The 25,577-nt window shown below is 40.7% G+C and overlaps 1 protein-coding gene across 3 annotated transcripts in view; it reads right to left on the bottom strand.

Annotated features, from left to right (window-relative positions):
- Positions 1-663: 663 nt before the first annotated feature.
- Positions 664-25,577, bottom strand: part of slc12a2 (solute carrier family 12 member 2) — a 66,052-nt gene continuing 41,138 nt past the window's right edge. The window contains exons 14-27 of one of the 3 annotated variants that reach the window (XM_058412638.1): positions 23,240-23,395; positions 21,147-21,246; positions 17,280-17,391; positions 16,495-16,632; positions 16,102-16,208; positions 14,394-14,473; positions 13,877-13,999; positions 11,631-11,678; positions 10,886-11,008; positions 10,673-10,784; positions 8,461-8,547; positions 5,653-5,788; positions 5,230-5,297; positions 664-3,881 (exon numbers count right to left, since the gene is read on the bottom strand). In XM_058412638.1, coding sequence (XP_058268621.1) covers positions 3,746-3,881; positions 5,230-5,297; positions 5,653-5,788; positions 8,461-8,547; positions 10,673-10,784; positions 10,886-11,008; positions 11,631-11,678; positions 13,877-13,999; positions 14,394-14,473; positions 16,102-16,208; positions 16,495-16,632; positions 17,280-17,391; positions 21,147-21,246; positions 23,240-23,395 — 1,526 coding nt within the window. In that variant the 3' untranslated portion in view covers positions 664-3,745. The remainder of the gene's footprint in view (positions 3,882-5,229; positions 5,298-5,652; positions 5,789-8,460; positions 8,548-10,672; positions 10,785-10,885; positions 11,009-11,630; positions 11,679-13,876; positions 14,000-14,393; positions 14,474-16,101; positions 16,209-16,494; positions 16,633-17,279; positions 17,392-21,146; positions 21,247-23,239; positions 23,396-25,577) is intronic. The other 2 variants (XM_058412639.1, XM_058412641.1) reach the window with 2 other exon arrangements.

Below are 25,577 nucleotides of genomic sequence, written 5' to 3'. Positions count from 1 at the left end.
GGATTGTTTTTGATACAGAAACCAATTTTCCATAAATGTGTATCTGCAATTTAAATTATATTCAAAGCAGGGAAATTCACTAAAAGTTCACTAAAAATATTTTCTTATTGTTTAGAAGCTGTGCACATAATGAATACTCTTATATAAAGATATAAGCATCACGTTTGAGTGGAAGTGTGAGGAAATCTGCGAACACGTCTTTCCTTTTGTTAATGTTATCATTATCAGGCTAAAATTTGAGATGGGCTGCAAAAGGCTACTTGGATATAAAGTGACATTCACTCGCTCAGTCCATTTCCTCTAGTAGATCCCTTTACGCTCAGTAACTTAGGAATTTATCACTATTTATAGAAAATCAAAATTAATAACTAACATTTAGTACACTTATAAATAAAATGTTTAAATTGTTTTGTTTTATTGTTACATTCCTCCATTCTGAGCAAGTCCTATGAAAGTTTATTCGGTCATTAACCCAGCTCATATCTCATGGTCTCATGTTTGTGGGCCAGAAAAACAAGCCACTTGGACTTAAACCCACAAGAGCAGCACTCTCTCCTTAATCCCCAAGCTCCCACTGAGCGAGTGTCCCTGTTTGCGTCCCTCTCGAACACCTGGTGGCAGTGTTGATCCACCGACAAACAACAAACACCAGCGACAGACCTGTTTTAGAGTTTACATTCGATTTTTTTTATTTATTGCAATAAAGATGTACAAAGTATTGGTAACCTTAAATGTTAAAATGTTAGAAAAATCATTTGTGACAATTAACAGTACAAAACATTACTCTTCCATCTAAGATCCATTAGATCCATCCCACTCAACGACGTGCCCAAGCTCTTCATTAAAAGGCATATAAAAGATAGAAATATTGAGACAAAAAGGAAGAACAAAGTTTTAAAAGTAATCAAAAAATCAAGAGAGAGAAAAGAAAAATCAACATGCAATTAATTTATAACAAAAAAAGGAGAAATCTAAACTAAAAATAAATATCTCCAGATTAATTTTTTTTTTTTTTTTTTGTCATTATTATTATTATTCCACTCCCTTAATTTATCGGGTCAGGCTAGAATGTATTTACAAGTTAGTACAGAAATACAGTGTGAACTAGACTCGGGAGCTACACGCAGGAGCGCACCTTCCTGCTTTTCATCATTTGTCATGGCTCCCAGCTCTGTTGGAGTGAGAAGAACTGGGCTTTGGCTACACATGGACCAGTAGGTTGATAGAAATGCAGCAACTTGGGGACACACACACGGAGTTGATCTGGAAGGTCTAGCACACAACAGCTGTGAAAGGCACATATGAAGTGCCCCATTTATCCCACAGTACAGTAGCCTCTACTGCCACAGCTATACATTTATCACACTTATGTACAAACACACAGTAGGTGATTGGTACATTGTACACGTGTCACACGCACTAAATACAAATTCTGTTTACACACTAGAGTATATATATATATATAGAGAGAGAGAGAGAGAGTTATAAATATGAGTATATTCAATTGTGCATGGCAAACTTCTCACATGGCGATGGGTGATGAACACACGTTGTTCAAGATGAAGTTGTGCGTTTATAGTACAAAGTACCTAACAAATCAACATCACACCATTAAGCATGTCTTGTGGCTCTGTAGAGAAAAGCTGAAGGGGGGATAAATACTTTGCAAAAAATGTGTGGACAGAAAACAGAACCGCTCGTCCTTTCAGCATTAGTGTTTACATTCAAATGACATTTTAAAGCCTCACATTTAATGAAGACTACAGGAAGGAGGCAAAACGGTATGCGTGTAAATCGTTATCATTAGTTTGTTCTCGGAGTTCATCCTAAGGCAATTTCTTCCCAGTTCTTTTATTTAAAAAAAAAAATACCCCACTAGCCAAAACTCTGATCACAGAATTCACATCCTCCATCTCAATCTTCCCTGGTCCTGTTGACAAACAATGACAATCATCGACAATAAACAATAAATGGTAAAAATCACTGCAAGTAATTGAGGGGAGGAGTTTTGGGGAGTGGGGCGGGGCTCCAATCCTGAGTTGGGATTTTTATTTTTTAAATTACACTCAACGTCATGAGGAATAACATTCTCGTCATCTCCGTCAACTTTTCAATACATTCTGAAAACTCTAGCATGGCTTCGAAAACAGACTGCACACGACCGTACGAGGCAGGGAAGCTCCTAAATTATGACGCTAATATAACTCAAAAACAACAGGATGCTCTAACAGTCCATTACTTTACACTGTAACTGAGATAGAGAGGAGAGTTGATTTATGTCCAGGTAATAACAAGACTTATTGATGTGAGACGCTTAAAAAGCCTTACTTTGTCTGGACTGTATGAAAAAACATGGCCCACTTTATTGGGGAGGAGAGGGAGGGTCAATTTTAAGACAAAATTAACACAGATTAAGGGAAAGAAAAAAAAAAAGACAACTGACATTACACATTTTTATGCATCTATTGATCTGTCTACAACTGCATTTACCCACTAATCAATCAATCAACCAGCCAGTATGGCTTATAAGATAGAAGTTAACAATCATCACTTCTGCTTTTTAAGGCAAAGTTATCCTCTGTAGCAGAACCTGAAGAATTGTGGAATTAGGTAAATGCATGTTCAGAGAGGTTACACATCTTATTTGGTTGATTGTTCTGTGTCCATCACTTGTTAGCAGCTTTGATGTCCCGCTTATTTGGAACAACTTTCTTTCAGACAAGAACCTGTCGTCTTAAAGCCATAAGCTGTTCTTTCTCTACCCTTGAGGGATCAAGTTCTACAGTGTTAAGGTTCGAGTGCCCTACAACCACACATTTCAATTCACATCCAGGGTTAGCGGAGGGTACTACGCTGGGAACACTAAAAACCCGTTCACAGTTTAAAGGAAGACCTGAAATATGAAAAAGAAAGAAAGAAGAAGAAAAAAAAAGAAGAAGAAGAAGAAAAAGGCAACTGGAGAAAAATAAACCTTTCCAGAAAGAGGAAAAAAAAGAATTTTTTTTTTTTTTAATATAAGGAGTGGAAACCGATGCTAATGCTATTACACCAGCATCAAAAAAAAATAAAATAAATAAATTTTAAATACCCAATCTGAAAGATACTTGCATTTTAACGTGAACACACATCAGGGCAAAGTTTAATAATCTAATCTGATTGAACTGGAAGGCACATCTATAAGGCTGTAAAAGGTGTTGCAAAGCATTCTGCATGGTTTTCTCCCAAGTAAGGAAAAAGGAACAAAGGGTGATTATTGCTGATCAAAAAGCAAAAAAGTAAAATTAATAATATTATATATATATATATATATATATATATATATATATATATATATATATATATATATATATATATATATATATATATACACACAATTTATTATGATGTTTCTAATGATGCTAATGGTGATCAGAACAATATGTACTTCACGCTCAGATATCTGTGAGCCAAAGAAACTGTGACCTTAAATCATCCAACAGGTTCTCATCTTGTTTTCCGATGCCTGGATAAAGCACTTCTCGTTCCCGGTCTCCGTGTAATTTCTCAGTGTCGGACATCACTGAGCTACAAAAATGAAGACCTTGCCAAAGATGCTGTCAGTCTCTGTATCGTCCACTTGTCCATCGCACTCATTACCTGACAGTTCCAGGTAATCTACCTTCTTTGTGTTGGTGTGTGCACATTTGTGTTAAGTGTCAGCATATCATCAAGGTGTGCTTTACAGGATCAGTGATAATCAAATGGTTTAAGAGTAGAACGTAAGGACGCTCTGATGGTTGCCGCGAACCAATAGAATAGGAGGGAGGTCCTTGGACAGCGTGTCCAACCAGGACATGTACAGGGCACTGGACACCGCCCCTTTTCTGGCCAAGGGCATACTCCTGTGAGACAAAGAGAGAGCATTTGGTGTCAGTTACATAATACGACCAGGCAAAGGTGACATATGCATATAGTTGACTGATCTTAAAAAGATTACCCCTAAAAGTGTGTTTATTCATCAAAACTGTTTTATTTATTTATTTTTAAAGACCCAAAAGTGCTAGCTTGCCAGTGATGGGAAATAAATTCTTAAACTTCCGATCTTTAGCCCTGAGCCTTAATCACTAACCCATGACCACCAACCACTCGATTTATATAATCATGCATCTTACGGACAGACAGACGATCAACATGTCTGTGGTGGGAGCTGGAGAGACCAGAGGTGTCCAGTAAAACAAAACTGAAATCAAAGTGCTGTTACACCAATCAGGCATAACATTATGACCACCTGCCTAATATTGTGTTGCTGCCAAAACAGCCCTGACCCATCGAGGCATGGACTCCACTAGATGCCTGAAAGTGGTATCTGGCACCAAGATGTTAGCAGCAGATCCTTTAAGTCCTGTAAGCTGCTAAAAGTATACTTTTGATAGATACTGACCACTGCAGACCGGGAACACCCCACAAGAGCTGCAGTTTTGGAGATGCTCTGATCCAGTGGTCTAGCCATCACAATATGTCCCTTCATCAAACTCACTCAAATCCTTACGCTTGTCCATTTTTCCTGCTTCTAACACATCAACTTTGAGGACAAAATGTTCACTTGCTGCCTAATATATCCCACCCACTAACAGGTGCCATGATGAGGAGATCATCTTAAGATGATCGTCTTATTCACTTCACCGGTCAGTGCTCAGAAGGTTATGGCTTATTGGTGAATGTCTTTGTGGTCGGTGGAGGGAGGGAAAGAAAATGGCCGATGTTCATATGGTTTTCAGCGTTTTGCACTACCGCATAGTGTTGTAGGTTTTCTCACTGGATGTAATGGCGTACTGATGGACTTAAACACACTGGTCACCACTCTGAAGTGACTGACCAGTTGCCAAGAAGCATCACTTTTATTTATTTTAGTGAGAAATGTGTTTATTAGCCATGTGAATACTACGGGAATGAAAAGCTGAATAGTACAACATTAGTGCCGCCTCTTCCAGCGAGTTAAGAGTTCTGCGCTCACGGATGTTTTCAATTAAAAAAATATATAACTGATTAGATACTGATAGAACTGATAGAGCTGAACAGATTCTCTCATAAGAGGGTGAAACATTTGAAGCCCTAAGGGGCATTATGTTTGGCTTACGATTAAGATTATTATCTCAGGACACAGTGCAACATTAATGGCTCGTAATGATGTAGACCTGCCTTATACACGTTTTTTTAAAATTAATTGTTGATGAAGTTAGCTCTACTTACATGACGATAAGGTTGGCTGTGCTCGAGTGCTCCTTCAATAGCTCATTCAGTCTGATTTGACGATTACTCTACAAAGCAAACAAACACACATGAGGGTTAGTATGAAACACTGGTGTTATGTTACAAACTGGGTACAGACATCCTTGCAGTTATTTATATAGTAAATAGTGGCTCCTCTTACTCAAATTAACATAACGTCCCTGTGTACAACCCAGCTGCATACAATGAGTATAATTACAATGCTGTTCTTATTTCAGGTCATCTCCATCTAGCTAGGAAACCTGATAGGCCTCTCAGATGACAATACAAACTACAGTTAATGAAACACAGGTTTTATTAAAAACGTGTGAGTGAGTGTGCTGTGTGCTGTGTGTGTGTGTGTGTGTGTGTGTGTGTTGGTGGAGGTTGTGGTTTCATCCTCACCTTGGCCTTGTAAAGCTCCAGCTCATTATCTGTGATTCTCCAGGGTTCTTCGGCCTTCAGCTTCTCCGCTGCCTCCTGCTCCATGTCGTCCTCTCTCAGCTTATAGGGCTCGATCATTTGGGAAAAGTCTTCCAATCTGCAAAAATACACAAACACGCTGTGTTATTTCTGTAAAACTATAATTAACCATATATACACTGACCAGGCATAACATTATGACCACCTGCCTAATATTGTGTTGGTCCTACTTTTGCTGCCAAAACAGCCCTGACCCGTCCTGCACTGTGTATTCTGACCCCTTTCTATCAGAACCAGCATTAACTTCTTCAGCAATTTGAGCTCGTCTGTTGGATCGGATCACACGGGCCAGCCTTCTCTCCCCACGTGCATCAGTGACCCTTGACTGCCCATGACCCTGTCACCGATTCACCACTGTTCCTTCCTTGGACCACTTTTGATCGATACTGACCACTGCAGACCGGGAACACCCCACAAGAGCTGCAGTTTTGGAGATGCTCTGATCCAGTGGTCTAGCCATCACAATTTGGCACAATTTGGATAATCAGTGTTATTCACTTCACCGGTCAGTGCTCAGAATGTTATGGCTGATCGGTGTGTATAGCTGATATGTTTGTTTCAGGTCACTTTGCAGTACATGAGAAACCAGCTTCTTTTTCACATTACTAAAAATAAAAATGCAATGTAATCATGTTCTCTCATTAAAACTAAAGGTTCTGATCGTTTTAACACAGAGTAGTAGATTAAATCTCACCCAGCATCTCAAGTGCTGCTTTAAATAAAGACAAAACAATTAGGGTAACTAATAAATTTAATGATATCTAAAACAAGTTATTAATCAATCTATTCCAAACAACCGGTTCAAGAAACCAAGAAAGAAATGAACACGGCTTCTGGCTTCATTATAATGTTAATTTACAGTCGGACATCCAAAGACCACTGTGTTGTCTTTTACCTTGAGATTGGGTTTAATGTAATATAAGGTTATTAAATGAACTTCACAAAGTCACATGCACCAAAAGCAGCAATGTACTGGACAGTGCCTTCAGTGTTTTTGCCTCACGACCAAACAGAACACAACCCTGACGTTCCCATGTTCCAGGGCTGAATGTGTGTTATTCAGCATTATTCAGAACATCAAGTGAAACTCTAATCTGGTTGTCTATGAACTCTAGTTGAACTGCATCCAGAGAGAGGAAGAGTGGGCTGAAATTCACAGGAACTGTCTCGAACACACACGGGCAACCTCCTTATTAATGTGGACGCGGGTGTTAAGATGTTTCAGGAAAGAAGTGTTTGCATACCAGAGAGGTGAGGTAAAGACATACCCTTTCATTTTAGTGCTCATTTAGAATGATGGCTACTAATACATATTACTTATTAACCCTCCTGTTATCCCTTGGGGTCAAATTGACTCCATTCAATGTTTAACAAGAAGAAGAAGAAGAAGAACTGAGGGCAAGGAGCCTTTATCATCACCTCACATACATTACAGCAGAGTGGAATTCTTCTCTTCACATATCCCAGCTGAGGAAGTCTGGGTCAGAATGCAGGAGCTATAATACAGTGCCCCTGGAGCAGGGAGAGTTAAGAACCTTGCTCAGTTGCCCAAGCTTGGTGGTACTGGGGCTTGAATCCTTCTGATCAACAACCCAGAGCCTTAACCACTTGAACCACCACTTCCCCCGAAAATTGCCTCTAGATATGTTTTGCTTCATAATTAAGGAAAACTTTTCCTAATTTATTAGGGACAACCAGGTAAACATAAACTGATCATGATAATATAACAATGTTTTCAGTGTCCTGTACATATTCTGTGGCATCAGTGTTCCTTGGCTGTTCCAGGCTGTTGTAGCCGTATAAAACGTATAAAAATACATTTATCTGCTTCTGGATTATATTGAGGTCACTATAACAATCTGTTTTATAATCCTCAAGAACATCCCTCTGCTTTCGGGTCCTGCTTTAGGAGCAGTCTTGGTTTACATTGCTGGGGTGAAACTGACCCCAAGGGCAAAACATGTTTGTAAATTTGAGGATAACCGGAGTGTTAAATACATATTAACTTATTATTACCTAAGCTAAGTACACTATATTGCCAAAAGTTTTGGGACACCTCTCCAAATCATTGAGTTCAGGTGTTGTTTTTCAGGGGTTGGGCTCGGCCCCTTAGTTCCAGAGAAAAGAACTCTTAATGCTTCAGCTTCATACCAAATTTTGGACAATTTCATGCTCTTTGTGGGAACAGTTTTGGGGATGACCCCTTCCTGTTCCAACATGACTGCACACCAGTGACCAAAGCAAGGTCCATAAAGACATGGATGAGTGAGTTTGGTGTGGAGGAACTTCACAGAGTCCTGACCTCAACCCCATAGAACACCTTTGGGATGAATTAGAGTGGAGACTGTGAGCCAGACCTTCTCGTCCAACATCAGTGCCTGACCTCACAAATGCACTTCTAGAGGAATGGTCAAAAATTCCTAAATATAAACACACTCCTAAACCTTGTGGAAAGCCTTCCCAGAAGAGTTGAAGCTGTTATAGCTGCAAAGGGCGGGGCAACTCCATATTACATTCATGTGCAGGTAAAGGTAGATGTCTCAAAACATTTGGCAATATAGTGTAGAGTTAGAGACAGCCAGTTAGCAGCAAAAATAATTATACATTAATAATTCAAAAAGCCTATTGGTATTTTTCCCACCAAACGGTAAAGCCATTTAGGGTTGAGTCGTGAGAGTCTCACCATATGTGTGCATAATCACAAATGAAGACAGGTAGCTGTGGTCTTACCTCTCAGCCTTGGGTTTTGTGTTGATGTCTCCAAGGACTGTGATATCAGAGAAATCTATCCTGAACTTGCTGAGCAGTGTAGCCATCCTGAACAAAGAAAAGCACAAAAGCAGGTTAACTAAACACCTAGAAAAACACTCTGATGCAATATAATACACAAGCCTTAAAATAAAGAATGTGATGGCCTGAAATCCGTATTAGTTAAAAATATCTGTAGATTTGGGAGAGCTCAGCTGTAGGACTCTCCCTGGAGAGCAATTTCCTTAGGACATGAATAAAAGAGGGGAAAAAAACAAAACAAAACAGCTGGATAAAGTAACATGGTGAACTTTGACGAAGCTGGAGGCGTTCATATTCTGACTCTAAGTAATGGAGATATCATGGCAGGTTTAATTTTCAGAATGAATGACGACTCAAAAAAAAAATAAAAGATCTCAGAAACCAGTGGCTCTGCAAGACAGGCCAGTTGTTGAAACCATGAACTGAAATGGACGTTTATAAAATGAATAGCACTCTGCTGCGTTCTCATGTGATGCCAGAAATCCATTGAGTGATGCTTTCCAACTCCTTTTCCATCAGTCTAACCCCATCACATCCACCAATGCACTATAAAATATTAACCATTCACCAGTGTCTTTGAAGGAACAAATTAAATAGTCACCCGGTTCAACTGCATTTGATCAGCCACTTAATGTAATGTAAAATAAAATAAAAAAAAAAACAACAATCAGAGGCAGACAATTAGGGTTTTATATACAGCACGCAGTTCATTGGAAGCGAGCAGCCTCTACGTTTCACCCGGCACGCTGTGAAAGGAGCGAGCGCCGGCACATCGCTAAATTTAGCAAACAAAGGAGCAGCAAGCAGCTGCAGAGGACAATGGGAAACATTTGTGTTGGACAAAGCCGCCATGTGGGTTCAGAGCACTCTTCGACACACACACACGCAAAAAGCGGACTGATAGCAAGTAATAAAAGCAGACGCGCGTCGTGTAAACTGTTTTGATCCAAAGAGAATCATGGTAACATTTTAATGTGCTTTAGTTCACGCTCAGTCTGGAGGATCATTAATCTGCCCTGAGCATTGTGAATAAAATAATCCTAGCAGGCTGAGAGAAATATAAACAAAACTATTTTAGCACAAAACCCAGACCTGCCAGCTTCGTTGAGGACTACCGCGTGGTTACAGTCTTTTACAAACCAGCGTGTAGAAACTGTGTGTGTGTACGTGTATATATATATATACACACATACACACACACGCAGGGATTTACGGTAATAACCAGCTATTTTATTTAAGCTGTAGGAAGAACGGAGGAAAGGTCCCTACTATTCAAGAACAGTTCTGTACAGAATTTAATCCGAAAGTGTGCACGGAAACTTGGGACTCTTTCCTCAAGCGCCTGCTGATTAGAATAAAACCCTGTTTATATGCACAGTGTGAACTCTGTTACACTGTTAGATCAGCCATTTAACCCAAAAATCTATAGTTTTTGCTAAGGAATAATTAACTGATGTACACTCGTCTAAATGGCAAAACAAGCAAGAGGCAAAACATTCATGGATTTAATTTCAACGTTACTGAACTTTCTATTGAATTTCTACTGATTTCTACAGTAAATTCGGATACGAGGAAAATGGGAGGAAACTAATTCGTTCCTCGATCGGCTATTCATTTCGGGGGTGTGGAGAGAGATGATGTGATTTTTGCGTACTTTTGAGTGCTACGTCTTAGGCGTGAACTCCGATGTTCAAATCCAAAATGTGAAAAGGTTCATTATTTGCTAATCATTTAATAATCACCATTTTTTTTTTTTTTTTACCAATCAATCAATGATACCACAGCCCCTCCCACTTGCTATCTATTAGCTTACAAAACTGAGGCTTGTTCACTTCCAAAAAAAAAAAAGTCACCAGGAAGTGAAAGTTTTCACTGCCAGAAGCAAACGTTCATGTTTTTCATCTCATACTCTTCCCCCTTCAATGAATTTCGGCTGGGTGAATGTTCATTTGTTTTTGCTCTCACTTCTGCTTTAGCTGAAAAGGCAGGAAAGTTGGAGCAAAAAAGGTGCACATGTTCAGTGTACATGATGGCACCTCATATAGTGGGCATAAAAGTGCTCATGAGGCCAGAAGTCTTCCGAACAAAGAAAAATACATTTTATTGCATTCGCAGCTTTCAGATGACTTGAAAAAGGCAATAAGATACTGACGATCTGCGGTCGTGATCGATCCTGTTGATCTTTCCCCCGATAAACACACGGATCTTACAGTCCTTCCACTTCTTCTTGTTGGTGAGCAGGTACGGGATGAGCAGCGTGAGACCTGCGAAAAAGCAAAAGCAGCACAGCTTAGCTCGCTGTTTAAACCTGTTTGAAAATGAATTTTAATCCAAGTTAGGATCGTGTTCGAGAGCTGTGACGCACCACCATCGTCGAACAGCCACCAGACGTCCACCGTTCCTTTTCCCTGCTTCTTCTGGAACTGCTGACTGGCCTCCAGCAGTTTCTGGTCATCCACGTTCAGGGGTGCGGTGGGACTCGCTTTATCTAAAAATTCACACAAAGCACATGCAAAACTCAGCAACACACTCCAGCAGTAAAGAAGCAACACACACTTCCTTTTTTACATCTGACTGCAGGGTGATGCATTATCAAAACAGAAAAGAGGAAGAGAGGAAAATGCAGAAGGTTTTATCTCGAGGCACTACAATCACAGAATAATGAAGTCCCTGAAGAGAGCTTCGAGCCCAGTTACACACACACACACACACTATGCTCATCTCCACTAAATACAGCGCACACTGCCATTAAGAAGCTAGTGTCAGTCACAGCGCATCATCACATTCGAAGCACAAGAGTTTTGCAGAGAATTTTCTATGTTAATTGATTTAGCAGCAAGATGCAGCAGAAGGAAATCCAGGAGAGAAAGAAAGATGCTGTATTAGAAGACACACAGGGAGAGAGAGAGAGAGAGAGACGGATTTCCCAACTATGACGGAGAACATGGTGCTGTACAGGAATAGAAGCCAGCAGAGGAGGAGGGGGAGGAAAAAAAACCCAACAAGACTGAAGAAAGAGAAGAGTTATTCTGACAGTCAACTAGGCAGAGGAGATACGAATAGCTATAAGAGAGAAAGAGAGTTAACAAAACCCAAGATGCACTGCCTGCCTTTTCTCAACAGGGGCTGTGTCGGAGCTTTGCCATCCTCATCATCTTCTGGATAAAGTGCAAAAACAAAAGAGGGAGAGGGGGGAAGAGAGGAGGGGAGAAAACAGAGCAGAGGAGGTTTAATGTTTGCTGCTGTCGTGATGGGAAACACATGCGTCAACAGTGAGGTACAATGAGACGTCTGTTCTGTTAACACCACATTCCAAATGAAAGCTGGCTAATCTCTGTAGAGATAAAAGCATATAAAAATCAGATCAACATGATGCACATCGTTTTTACAAACACAACTGACAGGAGTGCTGTAACACCACACACACACACACACACACACACAGAGACAGAGAGAGAGACAGAGAGGGAGGGAGAGACGAATAATAAGCCTCCTAAGAATTCAGGTATAATTCTGAGTCATAATCTCAAAGTCATATCTCAAATCTCTTTCTTTAGCAGATGAAATTCTCAGGAATGAACCTGGAAGATTTTAAGATCCCTGAACTCCAAGGTTTCAGGGAAAAAAATGTCTTCTGCGTCAGTTCGGTGAATTCCAGAGTTCAGTGACAGTGAGGAGACGTGGATAGTTCAGCTGTAGTGAAGATGATTCAGAGAAATCCAGCTCTAAAACACACACACACACTCAGAAGATCCAAAACCACCTGGTGTGTGAGACGGGAGCTGGGCCCAGGTCCTGAGGTCTGGAACTCCTGCACTGTACATGCGCTATCACTGTAGGGTTCATGACCCGGTCATTCATGTGTGATTATTATAGCGCTGTAGAATTTCTATAGTAAAGCTGGCTCCTCAGGTCAGTTTACCTTCACTGACCAGACTTTCACCTGCCCGTGCCTGTATACAGCTTACATGATGATCACGTACATAAACACACAGATCAACACTCAAAAATACAGAAACTACCATCATAACTGCTGCAGGGACGTGTGATCTATTAATACAAGAAGATTTGGAGAAAATACACAGAGCTAGAAAAGAAAGAAAGAAAGAAAGCGAGAAAGAAAGCGAGAAAGAAAGAAAGAAAGCGAGAAAGAAAGCGAGAAAGAAAGAAAGAAAGAAAGAAAGAGAACGAAAGAGAGAAAGAGAGAAAGAAAGAAAGAAAGAGAGAGAGAAAGAAAGAAAGAAAGAAAGAAAGAAAGAAAGAAAGAAAGAAAGAAAGAAAGAAAGAAAGAAAGAAAGAAAGAAAGAAAGAAAGAAAGAAAGAAAGAAAGAAAGAAAGAAAGAAAGAAAGAAAGAAAAGGAAAAGGAGAGTGTGGGATAAAGATAGAGAGTTTCAGAAATGCAGAAGCAGAAGAAAGAGAATCAGGAGAAAGGTGAGGAAAATGTAAAATCAGCAGAAATGAGGACATGAAGAGGCAGTGTTTCTGCAGTGTGTGTGTGTGTGTGTGTGCGAGAGTGAGAGAGAGAGAGAGAGAGAGAGACAGTGTAAATCGGAGCTGCTGATTGGTCAGCTGTAAAGTGTGTAGTGACCTCACCATCAGGAACACACCCCTGCAGTCTCTGGCCTGCTTCACTATAACATTCACATTCACTCTGCAGCTCTTACCTCCAGCTACTGATCCTCCTCCAGTCTAAATGGATGTATAGAGTAATGAAGCAGATCCCTGACCCTCCGTCTGTCTGCTTAATAAATATAATCTGTCTCATCCTCAAAGCGCTGACAGACAGCCGTCAGTCCACACAATTTTCACATGGTGCTCATTAAAGCGCTCATTTGCCTTACAAGAACTAGCTTCCCAGCCGACACCCCCTCCCCCCGCTTCCTCCTGGCCTTTACTCGGGGTCATACCATACAGCTAACAGGAAATCGGTCCCTTTATAACCGTTTCTCAGCTTATTTGGCTACAAAGACTTATCGTGACATCTCATGAAAATACTGCAGTTCCACTGTTTTCCCATCCTCACTGCTTCCCATTTGTGGGAAGGAGGTACCAGTTTGTTTGTCACCCAGCTGTGGGGGACATGTGTGTGTGTGTGTTAGTGACTGGAACATGGTCCCAGTTGGACGGTCAGGATCAGGGGGTCTGGGACACACCACTTCCTCTGTGAAGAGCCCAAGACATGGTGTACTAAAATGTTATCGATGTGAGAAAGCCCTTGGGGGCAAAAAATGTATACATCAGCCATCTGAATTCTACAGAATGAACAAAAAAAACCCCAAATAAATAAAAAGGAAATGCATGTGGAAAACCTCACTCAGAGAAGGAGAAGAAGAAGAAGAAAAAAAAAGGGCTAACCTTTCTGGACAGCTGGACTGTTCTGAACGCTTGTGGTCTTGGACGAGAGCTTGGACGAGTCTCCGTCCGAGTCTTTGCTCAGGTCGATGGACACCACCACATCCTTCATGCCCGAGGTATCGTCTTTAAGGCACACAAGCATTATCACATTTTACGCTCCTGTGCATGACGCTGAGGTCAAATCAATTACAAAAGGAATTCGGCGTACACGGTAAACAGTCTGTTAAAAAAGTAAACCATCTCATTACAAGCTCACTTTCTTTCACTTAAACAAACGCCGGCTTCAATTCGCACCGCTTTAAAGTTTACACAGTGCACATGGCTTCTTAATAGAGTCTTCTTTGGAGCAGAACATGTGTGCTGGTAGTTACAGAAGCAGCTTTATTTTTTGGTAAATATTATGTTTTTAATAAGAATCAGTAAAAAGAAATGAGCTGAAAACTGCACTACAACTGGAAAAGTATTTATTCACACCTAACACTAAACATGACAATAGATGGTATGAGCTGAACTTTACCTTGGCCTTGAATATGGGAAATATCAAGGCCTTCTCTCAGCCGGAGAATGACGACACCGTACTGGAAGTCAAAAGCATCACTAAAACACACAGAAGAACGATTGTTAGTGTCTCGTGGGAGGATGTTGGACATCAAATCAGATCGGTTCACCACACATTTCCGTTCGAACTGTACTTTTCCACCAGGTCGGAACAATTAGCCTAAATACTACGGCTGCACATGCAAACAAACGAGCAGGAGCACATGTTATGCTGAAGGACGGGCCAGAGCATGGACATGACTGGGATTGAAAAGGGATCTACCGCATTTGAGGATTCTTGTAAAAAGCCTGCTTTATTATCAGCTATGAATAAAAACACGTTATACATCGATCAGGTATAACACTGTGAGCAGTGAGAGGTGAAGTGAATAAGACTGATGATCTCCTCATCATTCTCGTCCTCAAAGTTGATGTTAGAAGCAGGAAAAATGGACAAGTGTAAGGATTTGAGCGAGTTTGATGAAGGACCAAATTGTGATGGCTAGACCACTGGATCAGAGCATCTCCAAAACTGCAGCTCTTGTGGGGTGTTCCCGGTCTGCAGTGGTCAGTATCTATCAAAAGTGGTCCAAGCGTGAACAATCGCCACGTGAGCATCAAAACTGGGCCACGGAGCAATGGAAGAGGGTGGCCTGGTCTGATGAGTCACGTTTTCTTTTACATCACGTGGATGGCCGGGTGCGTTTGTGTCGCTTACCTGGGGAACACATGGCACCAGGATGCACTAGGGGTAGAAGGCAAGCCGGCGGAGGCAGGGTCATTCTTTTGGCAATGTTCTGCTGGGAACCTTGAATCCTGCCATCTATGTGGACGTTACTTTGACACGTACCACCTACCTAAGCATTGTTACAGACCATGTACACCCTTTCATGGAAACGGTATTCCCTGTTGGCTGTGGTCTCTTTCAGCAGGATAATGCACCGTGCCACAAAGCAGAAATGGTTCAGGAATGGTTTGATGATCACAACAACCAGTTTGAGGTGTTGACTTGGCCTCCAAATTCCCCAGATCTCAATCCAATCCAGCATCTGTGGGATGTGCTGGAAAAACAGGTCCGTTCCATGGAGGCTCCACCTCACAACTTACAGGACTTAAAGGATCTGCTGTTAACATCTTGGTGCCAGATCCCACAGCACACCTTCAGGGATCTAGTGGAGTCCATGCCTCGACTGGGTCAGGGCTGTTTTGGCAGCAAAAGGGAAACCAACACAACAATAGGCAGGTGGTCATAATGTTATTCCTGATCAGTGTATGTATTAAGCTTTTAGTAGATTCCTCACTTGGATGGTTCTTGAGTACTTCTATCATTTTATTATATAGTTATCATCCATTCCATTAGAAGTGGTTAATGATGCACTGGTGCTGTAAAGAAAGTCCTTCAAAATGGCATCGAGAGCTTCATACCAAAAACATTATGATTGAAGAGAAACACAAAAACGACAGTGGTTCTGTTCTACACTGTTACCTCTTACACCACAGCAATTTGCCAACAATTCTACTATTTTATTAATTAAAGAATGATGATTTTATAATTATTTTATTTGCATAATAAATATAGTATATGAGATGTATATGCTGCATATATATCAACAGATGTGCAGATTCCACATTGCCACTAGTCTTTTCCTGTGGAATTCTATGTAGGACGAGAAAGGGACTTGACTCACTGTATCATATTGACGTAAGTCTCGGTTTCTTTCATATCTGCGTTCTTCCAGTCGTTCTTAAAGCCGAGCACAAGTGTGTTGGGTTTCAGCCTCCCGAGTCCAGCAGCCTAACACACAGGGTCATGTTAGCACAGAACTAGAACAGCATGGAGCTACAACACACACACAGTCACACAAAGACACACAGAAATACACACACACACACACTCATACACAGAACGTCTCACACACAGACACAGAAATACAGACACACACACACTCGTACACAAAACGTGTCACACACACAGACAGAGTCACAGTCACACACACTCTCTCACACACAACACAGAGATTCCCTCACACACAACTTCAGCTGCAAAACTGCAAACTGGACTAAGTGACCCTCCCTCTTACCTGTAGAAGGTACTGAGTGCCCAGGCGGAGATCCTCGGCAATGACAGGAGTGTAAAAAGCTTTGGAGTTGTTGAGAAGCCAGCGCTGGTAGCGCAGCATGTCATTGTTCAGCTCCTTTAAGTTGGGCCTTCGAGAGCTCTGATGATAAGGAAACAGAAAAACTCATTAAAAAAAACACCATCATCATCATCACTGCTCACTCTGTTCTGCTGACTGACCCACAAAACCACATGGGCTTTCAGCAGCATTAAATCACCAAAACTAAACAGAACCCAATGTTTATGAGGGGTCCCATGACATGAAATGGGCAGAATAATAAATGCAGTGGTCCATTTATGACTGCCTGAGTCCTGTTTGTCCCGAATAAGTGCCAGGAAAATGGACAGATAGCCTAGTGTTTGGTTTAGTAATGGAAGATGGAGTGGTGCGAGCCAGCAGAAGGGTGCACTGCTCTTTTGGGTCCAGTTGTGGGGAAACAGTGTGTTTTTGATTAATGTGGTCTGCAGGGTCTGGCAGGAGAATGGCTGTAAAGTGCTTCTCACGTCTAACTCTTACATCACTGCTGTTCCCAAGGCTGGCATAATGGAAACTTTATTGATCTGAGTGGGACTATTACAAAAGGTACAAACAAGCTACTGTGTGAAAAGTGTCATATGTAAAATCTATAGGAAAATAATAAACATTTAGAATCTGAAAACATGAACGTCTGATACAGCAGATCAAATAAATAAATAAATAAAATACTTTAAATATCTTGTTTTAGTATGGGAAGATCAGGAACTTACAATTCGCACATGGCCACACACCATCAGGCCAACATTCTTGGTGAAGGCATGGACCAGATGGAGGAGAGCCGGCCGAGAGTTAGGAGCGCCGGTCATCACCAAACACTGCGGCCTGTGAAATCAAAACAGATTCACGTTCACGAGCATGTGTGAACCTTAAAGAAATTGTATTTTCACTAGAATACTTTTATCTTAAACCTCTGATACCAATAACAAAATTATAGCCACAAGCTCCAGCTGGTCAGATCCAAGCACTTCCCAATCAGGACCTGCTGCTGATCCGTGCCCTCCGGTCACTGAAGACTTGCATCGTGAAGCACTAAATAACTCCATTAATTCTAATTTCTAATGAAATTAAAACAGCTACTTATCTCTTATTCGAATACGACTGACACAATACTATGGTAGTCTTATGATCCTGATGCCATACAGTTCTGTCTGTTCCTTAATGATGTCAAAGACCAAGTTTCATATCAAAACATTCAGCATTGATGAGAGGGATTTTTTCCTCATTTCCTCCCAGTTTTGTGGTTATTTTCATCCGCGAGCTAGCTCTTCACCATCACATGAGAATTACCAACTAGGGATGGTGGCTAAACATCACAAAGCTCTCAGATGCCAACAGTTTGCTAGTGTTGCTATGATTGATAGAAGAGAAAGTAAAGGCATCCCTCCCCTGAGAAAGCACGACCAATTCGGCTCTCTTAGATTTGTGGCCACAAATAGCAGAATTCCAAACCGGTGATCTCTCACTTGCAGGGTGTATACTATTCTCTTCTGCAACTCAGGAACCAGTCTGCTTTCCTTCGGACGCCCAAACCGATTTACTCGTTAGTGGACATGAAATGTCTCCGTTATCCTAACACCACATATCAAGCGGTGTGCTTGGTGTAAAAAAATAAATAGTAAATATGGCCTCACTGCGAAGACAAAGTTCTCAGGCAGCTTCACAGAGCGACGGAAAAACACATGTTTGGCATTAATATCCCAAAACATTCGATGGCATGGAATGTTGTTGACATGATTCTTAAAGCAGAAAGGTTTGTGTCAATAAAAGGCATATTTGATATGGCTTCACTTCCCGTTCCTTTCAATATCCCGTAACAGTATCTTCTTTTAGGGCATGATGCCCAAGATAGGCACGAAGTTTGGTACAAATACATAAAAAGCATTCCAGAGATAGATCCTTATTTCCTGCTTGCTCCTCCTTGTGGTATTAGTACAGGAAATGTCTTGGATATCCAAATGCCTTGGGACGCAAGCTCCAGAGAAACAGATCAGTAGATGACACATTCCATACTGTTGTTAGCTACTGCTACATCAATGTGCCATGATGTCAGAAGAAGACAGAGCAAATGCTTCATACATGCAAGTGTACGAACAAAACTATTGATTTCTGTCAGACATTTGCTAGTGATAATGCCTTAGTGAGAAATTCAACCGAATACTAAAACCCACTGGATGATGTTCATCAGACCCAGCGTGGACACATGTCTCAAAACGTGTCTTCACTCAAACTTTTGCCTGATGCTGGTGTTAGACCGGGGGTCAAACCAAACAAAATTTGGCAAACTACGGTCTGTTTAATGTGGAAATTGACCCATTCACACTCCCATGGTGGAATAATAATGATAATAATAATAATAATAATAATAATAATAATAATCTGACAAGACACCATTACAATAAAGTTGCAGCACTATGCGCTTGCCTTGAACCAATTAAACCATTTACCTTTAAATGACCTCAGCAGATCATCTCTGTTGTGAGGACGAGAATGTGAGAAATTCAGATTAATGTACTTCAAAGTGCAAACTGTAAGAAGAAAGGATTATGTCTAAGCAAAGGCTAAGAGTAACTCGTTTGATTATCGTGGCATTATCAGACGGTCCCTAATCCTCCACAAGACTTATTGCCATGGGAACACTAACAGGCCACATGCTGGTTAAAGTTTCCTCCATTTCAGCTCCTACAGTGCCTGCTAGCTGAACACTGGCTTAACCTTAATGAGATTACAGTCATTCTGCATTAATCCACCAAAATGTGTTTTTTCCCTCAACTTTTCAAATAACAAGGAATGCTTTCGCACAGCTCACAGGATTCAGAACGTGATCAGTGTGCCTCGAGTTATCTCTGACAGTAAAATAGGTTTGATACGTGTTGAAATATCAACTTGGGGGAAATGTAATCTGGTTAGACCAAGTACATATAGTGAGTAGTTTGATTATTGCTCCACATTATAAAAGGTCCTGTGATACTTGATCTAAACTGTTCGTCCAGTTTAACTATTCATCTAGAGGAGAACAGGAGGCTTTACATCAGGAGTCTCTAATTATATCCAACCAAGCAGGACTCGGGCTTCTGGCTACAGTGGACCGAGTTATCCACTTCTTTGTGGATAAAACCAGAGTACAGTCTCTTTCTCAGTCCTTCAACACTTCTGGAAGGCGGCCATGTTACAGAGCGCTCATCACCACCTGTTCTGATGTTTTTCTTCTTCAATCTGTCACCCATGTGTACATACACCGATCAGGTATAACACTGTGAGCAGTGACAGGTGAAGAGAATAAGACTGATGATCTCATCATGGCACCTGTTAGTGGGTGGGATATATTAGGCAGCAAGTCAACATTTTGTCCTCAAAGTTGATGTTAGAAGCAGGAAAAATGGACAAGTGTAAGGATTTGAGGGAGTTTGATGAAGGGCCAAATAGTGATGGCTAGACCACTGGATCAGAGCATCTCCAAAACTGCAGCTCATGTGGGGTGTTCCCGGTCTGCAGTGGTCAGTACCTATCAAAAGTGGTCCAAGGAAGGAACAGTGGTGAACCGGTGACAGGGTCATGGACGGTCAAGGCTCATTGATGCACGTGGGGAGAGAAGGCTGGACCGTGTGATCCGATCCAACAGACGAGCTACTGTTGATCAAATTGCTGAAGAAGTTAATGCTGGTTCTGATAGAAAGGGGTCAGAATACACAGTGCAGGACGGGTCAGGGCTGTTTTGGCAGCAAAAGAGGGACCAACACAATATTAGACAGGTTAGTTAATGTTCACCATACACTGACCAGGCATAACAAGTGAATGTTCACTTTGCCTGTGTAGTTTACTAAAGCAAGAAATGAGAAAGAATTAAATCTCACCTTCAGACACTCACATGTTTAGGAATAAATCTTACATGATTACCTGTCCAGTCAGGGAGGAGTTGAGCACAAACAATTCTTTATTCAGATTAAGCCTAATTAACAAAACTAGTATAATAATAATAATAATAATAATAATAATAAAAGGCCTCTATGATATCAGTATCATGCTACAGTCCTCAAGATTTCAGTCCACTCTGAGTATTACAGATGATCCAAGAGGCTTTCTCATTGAGATGCGATGCTGTTAGAATTCTCTTTACCCAGGATTCAGTGTTCTTGTGTGTATAAACATGCAGCAAACTGTCTATAATGTAGAACACAAAGCACTATGTGGCCAAAAGCAAACAAAAACCCCATGTCTTCCATGAACAATATTAAACTGAGCACTGGAAGTCATTCAAAAGTTAAACCTATTATCAGTGACAAACACACAGAGTAGCCAGAGTGGCTAATGGACGTTGATAATAATGTAGTGAAGCCCAGAAACAACAAACTACAAAGTGACCGCAGCTTGACTACACACCTGCAACCACTGAAAAGCTCGGCACATGTGCAAGCAACCTCGCGCTCATTAAAAACTAATCAGGCAACAAGAAAGGAAATGGACCTCGACGAACTAGCGCAACAGTGATTTAAGTGGAGCAGGAAATGACATCACGTTCTCGGGTTTTCGATTACATTTACCAAGAATCTCTACATTGTGAAATGGGCATTGTTTCGTACCTGAAGGTTTTCACGTGGTCGGCGACTCCGCAGAGCTGCAGGCTGTGTGTGAGCGCCTGGTGGTAGGTCAGCGCCTGAGTGGAAGAGCCCCAGTTCACATCTGCAAATGGAACACATTTATTGTTGACCCTGTTAGAAACCAAGACACCTGTTCCTCCATTATCGGACAATGACATTTATTTAGCCGCGTGTGTGCTTCACATAAATGACCTTTTCACTGCTCAAGACCACACGTACGCACACACTGGCACTCTGAATCCACACGTGTACACACACACGTGCACCACATGGGACTTCTCAGCATCTGCGGCCTCAGCATGCCGGTGACCCTGAAGGCTGACTTCCACAGCAGGTGGTACAGTCTCTGCGCCAAACTCCTGCCCTTCCTCTTGTTATCCTCTGCGCCGGGCAGACTCCAGCACCTCTGCAAGCGTTGGCATCGCTCACACTTATGGAGTGTTTCAAAAACCTGCCCAGACTGTTCTCTCACCATAGAAACACTATAAATATTGCTACTTATTATTGCCTTTCAAAAGTATCTAGCATGAAACCATTTATCTCTCTTCCAAACAATGTTTTTCAGACTTGTGGGTTGTTACTGAACACTTCGCTGAAATGCAGCCATCTAAAACGAGATCAAGGATCACTACAGAAATGTATTTACTGCCTGTGACTATTAGGCATGACTCACAGTTTTAATTGTCCATTACACACACACACGTTAATTATAGCTGAAATACCGTATTATTATTCCTCATCCATTCTGCCTCTTCTTCTTCTGACCTTTACGATAAATACCCACCCTTCTTATTCGATTATTCTCTAATATTAACCTATTATTGTTATTTTTTAAAAATTATTTTGACATATCGGTCAGTTTGAATGATAATGGGCATCACAGATGACCAATAATATAAATTATATCCTCACCCTCGCTCACCTTTTTTTTTAAATCTAAAATCACCATAAATTTAACTGGATCTTAATTAAATCTTATTATATCTATATAACAAAGCGATAAGATATTTTAAAAATATCATGTTTGCTTCATTCATATAAATTTATATTCATTCATTTTCTTGGGTTAGCTACTCTCTCTCTCTCTCTTTTTTTACTGATTAATACACTGTCCACTTCATAAGAATCCTGTGGTAAAGAATAATTATTTGAGTTACTATATCCTTCCAGACATCTCGAATAAATCTGGCCATTTCCTTCTGAATTTCTTATCAACAAGGCGTTTCCAAACTCAGAGCTGTCCCTCACTCAATGCTTTTTTTGTTTTTCGCACCATTCCGTGTGAAATCTAGAGATCATTTGGTGGGAAATTTACAGGAATTTTATGAAATACAGATTATGAAATGCTCAAACCAGCCCTTCTGGCACCCAACGCCATTAAAATCAGAGATCTTGACCTGCTATCTGCATGATCATCTGCACTGCGCTGCCGCTACATGACTGGCTGATGAGAAAACTGTGCAGGTGTTCCTAATAAAGTGGACAGCAAGGGTGTATTTTTTCATATTTCTTTCTATTCATTCACTTCACAGATTCATTCATTTCTTCTTTCGTTTAGTTATTTATACATCCCGAATTACACAAAATGCTATGCCTAGAAGTCTATACTCTACATGAGCTGATTCTGTTTTTTTCCCCTGGCTGCGTCTACAACCAAAAATAGCACATCAACTCCACTGCAGTGTGTGTGTGTATGTGTGTGTGTGTGTGTGTGTGTGTGTGTGTGTGTGTGAGAGAAAGTGCCATGGTGCTGCACTGAGATGCAGCAGATCACAATGACGTGCGTATCAGCCAGGAGAAGAAAATAAAACAGCCTGAAATATCAGTATGCAGTTTGTGAGAAAAATCCTGTGCTCAAGCTCAGAGATCCTTTCTAAAGGTCAGAAATGATTAGAACCGGTTTCTGGACAAACTCACGTATGCATATCCTACTACATCTGACACAGTTTAGCAGCGATTTTGATGAATGAATGACAAATTCAAAATAAAACATGAATGAAAATATGGACAGGGAAAAAGGCTTCATTATCCTGCTGATGTTATGAATGTGGAGAAAAATAACTAGTTGGACCGACCTGGCTTCTTGTAGTTGACGTAGATGTAGAGGGATAAGACGATGACGTTGGTCAGGAGCGCAGCCCACCAGTTGATGACGAACATAACCACACAGCACAGCACAGCTCCAGCCAGAGACACCCACATGTTGTAGTACTTAAAGCTGGGCCTCCATCCTGCCCAACACAACACCAATCAACATTTAGAGACTCGGACATGCATCTGGTCTCTACAGAGACGGAGTAATTTTCTCTACAGCATTCATCCTGTTTAAGTTTTACTAGATTACTAACCAACCCATTAGAAATTAACTAAATATACTTGAACTATTAGAATTGTATAAATGTATAAAAGATACACCTTTAAAGCACAATTATCTGTATAACTGTATGATTATAATAACTTTAGTTACTGAAAAATATGAAACAAAATGATTGTGTAAATGTATAACTGCTAAACCAAAACTGTATATAACTATATAAATGTATATCTAAATGACTGTATAAACATAACTGACTTACACACGATATTGCCAAAAGTTTTGGGACACTCCTCCAAATCATTGAATTCAGGTGTTGTTTTTCAGGGGTTGGGCTCGGCCCCTTAGTTCCAGTGAAAGGAACTCTTAATGCTTCAGCTTCATACCAAGACATTTTGGACAATTTCATGCTCCCAACTTTGTGGGAACAGTTTGGGGATGACCCCTTCCTGTTCCAACATGACTGCACACCAGTGACCAAAGCAAGGTCCATAAAGACATGGATGAGTGAGTTTGGTGTGGAGGAACTTGACTGGCCTGCACAGAGTCCTGACCTCAACCTGATAGTCTCCGCTCTAATTCATCCCAAAACTGTTCTGTGAGCCCTTCCAAAACTGGGACAACTGCCTTTAAATGCACATGAATGGAATATGGAGTTGTCCCATCCTTTGCAGCTTCAACATTTCTGGGAAGGCTTTCCACAAGGTTTAGGAGTTTGTTTAGGAATTTTTGACCATTCCTCTAGAAGTGCATTTGTGAGGTCAGGCACTGATGTTGGATGAGAAGGTCTGGCTCACAGTCTCCACTCTAATTCATCCCAAAGGTGTTCTATGGAGGTATTCTTGAGGTCAGGACTCTGTGCAGGCCAGTCAAGTTCCTCCACACCAAACTCACTCATCCATGTCTCTATGGACCTTGCTTTGGTCACTGGTGTGCAGTCATGTTGGAACAGGAAGGGGTCATCCCCAAACCGTTCCCACAAAGCATGAAATTGTCCAAAATGTCTTGGTATAACTGAACAGAGGTATAAACAGGCAACATAATTGTATAAATAACTGTTCTATTGTAAAAATGTGTAATTAACTATTTACAGTTATACAGCCTGCTGATCCATGCTGAAGTGTTCACGGCTAGTGTTTATTGGTTCAGCTGCTCTTCAGGATGTCAATGCAGCACTATTTCACTGAACATGGTGCTGAAAACGTTCAGGTGTCTTCCTACCTTAATTGTGAATCACTTTTTGAACTACTTTCAAATGTCTTCCTCTTTAAATCGGTCTCTGACTGAAATGACCCTAAACACATTCATATTTGTTTTTTTTCTTCATTATTCAGGACACGGATTCATTGCTGCTGTTATAAAACTAAAGAAGATCTTTAAGCCGTCCTGTCCTAAAACTCCACTTTCTTTCTAGCTGGTAGATCCTTATATATGGTTCATAAAGGTTCAGACTTAGGAATCTTACGTTTCGTTACCTGTTTCAATAAATGCAACAAACGTGTCATCAGACTGAGACGGGTTTTAATGCATCAGTGCCACAAATTTGCATAAGCATGAATACAGATTTGTATTAAAATGGAGTTAGCATCAGTTAGGATACATATGAGAGAGAGGTTACAATAAATAAATGGGATTCTCTGACAAGGAGCTAGTGCTAGGCTAATGGGATTTTTAGTAAAGTCAAGCAGCTGAATTGTTACACAAAAATACTAGAAAGGATACATGACATAAAGGGTACATGTGGCTACTCCAAAATAATGAATAAATTGGAAGCTGAATGAGAGACAGAGCTACTGTTCTCCAATAAATACTGCAGAAAATAAATAAATAAATAAATAAAACTGTACCCTGTACCCTTTACGTGCATGGAACAGTGGACAAATAAACGTCAGGGTTAGAATGAGGAGATATACCTGGTGGTCTTCTAGAGCTTTGGTATTGGAGGAAGAACAAACCTCTTTACACAAGGAATAAATGTGTACTTAAAATATGCTTGAAAAACAAATACAACATTTCTGACACTTCTTTTGATTTTTTTTTTTAAACTACATATTAAAAAACAATATTGTAATATACACTGACCAGGCATAACATTATGA

The sequence above is a fragment of the Hemibagrus wyckioides genome, linkage group LG16, assembly GCF_019097595.1.
Source record: "Hemibagrus wyckioides isolate EC202008001 linkage group LG16, SWU_Hwy_1.0, whole genome shotgun sequence".
Classification (NCBI taxonomy): domain Eukaryota; kingdom Metazoa; phylum Chordata; class Actinopteri; order Siluriformes; family Bagridae; genus Hemibagrus; species Hemibagrus wyckioides.
Note: the sequence above shows the minus strand (reverse complement) of the source record. Positions and strands in the feature narration are given on the sequence as shown.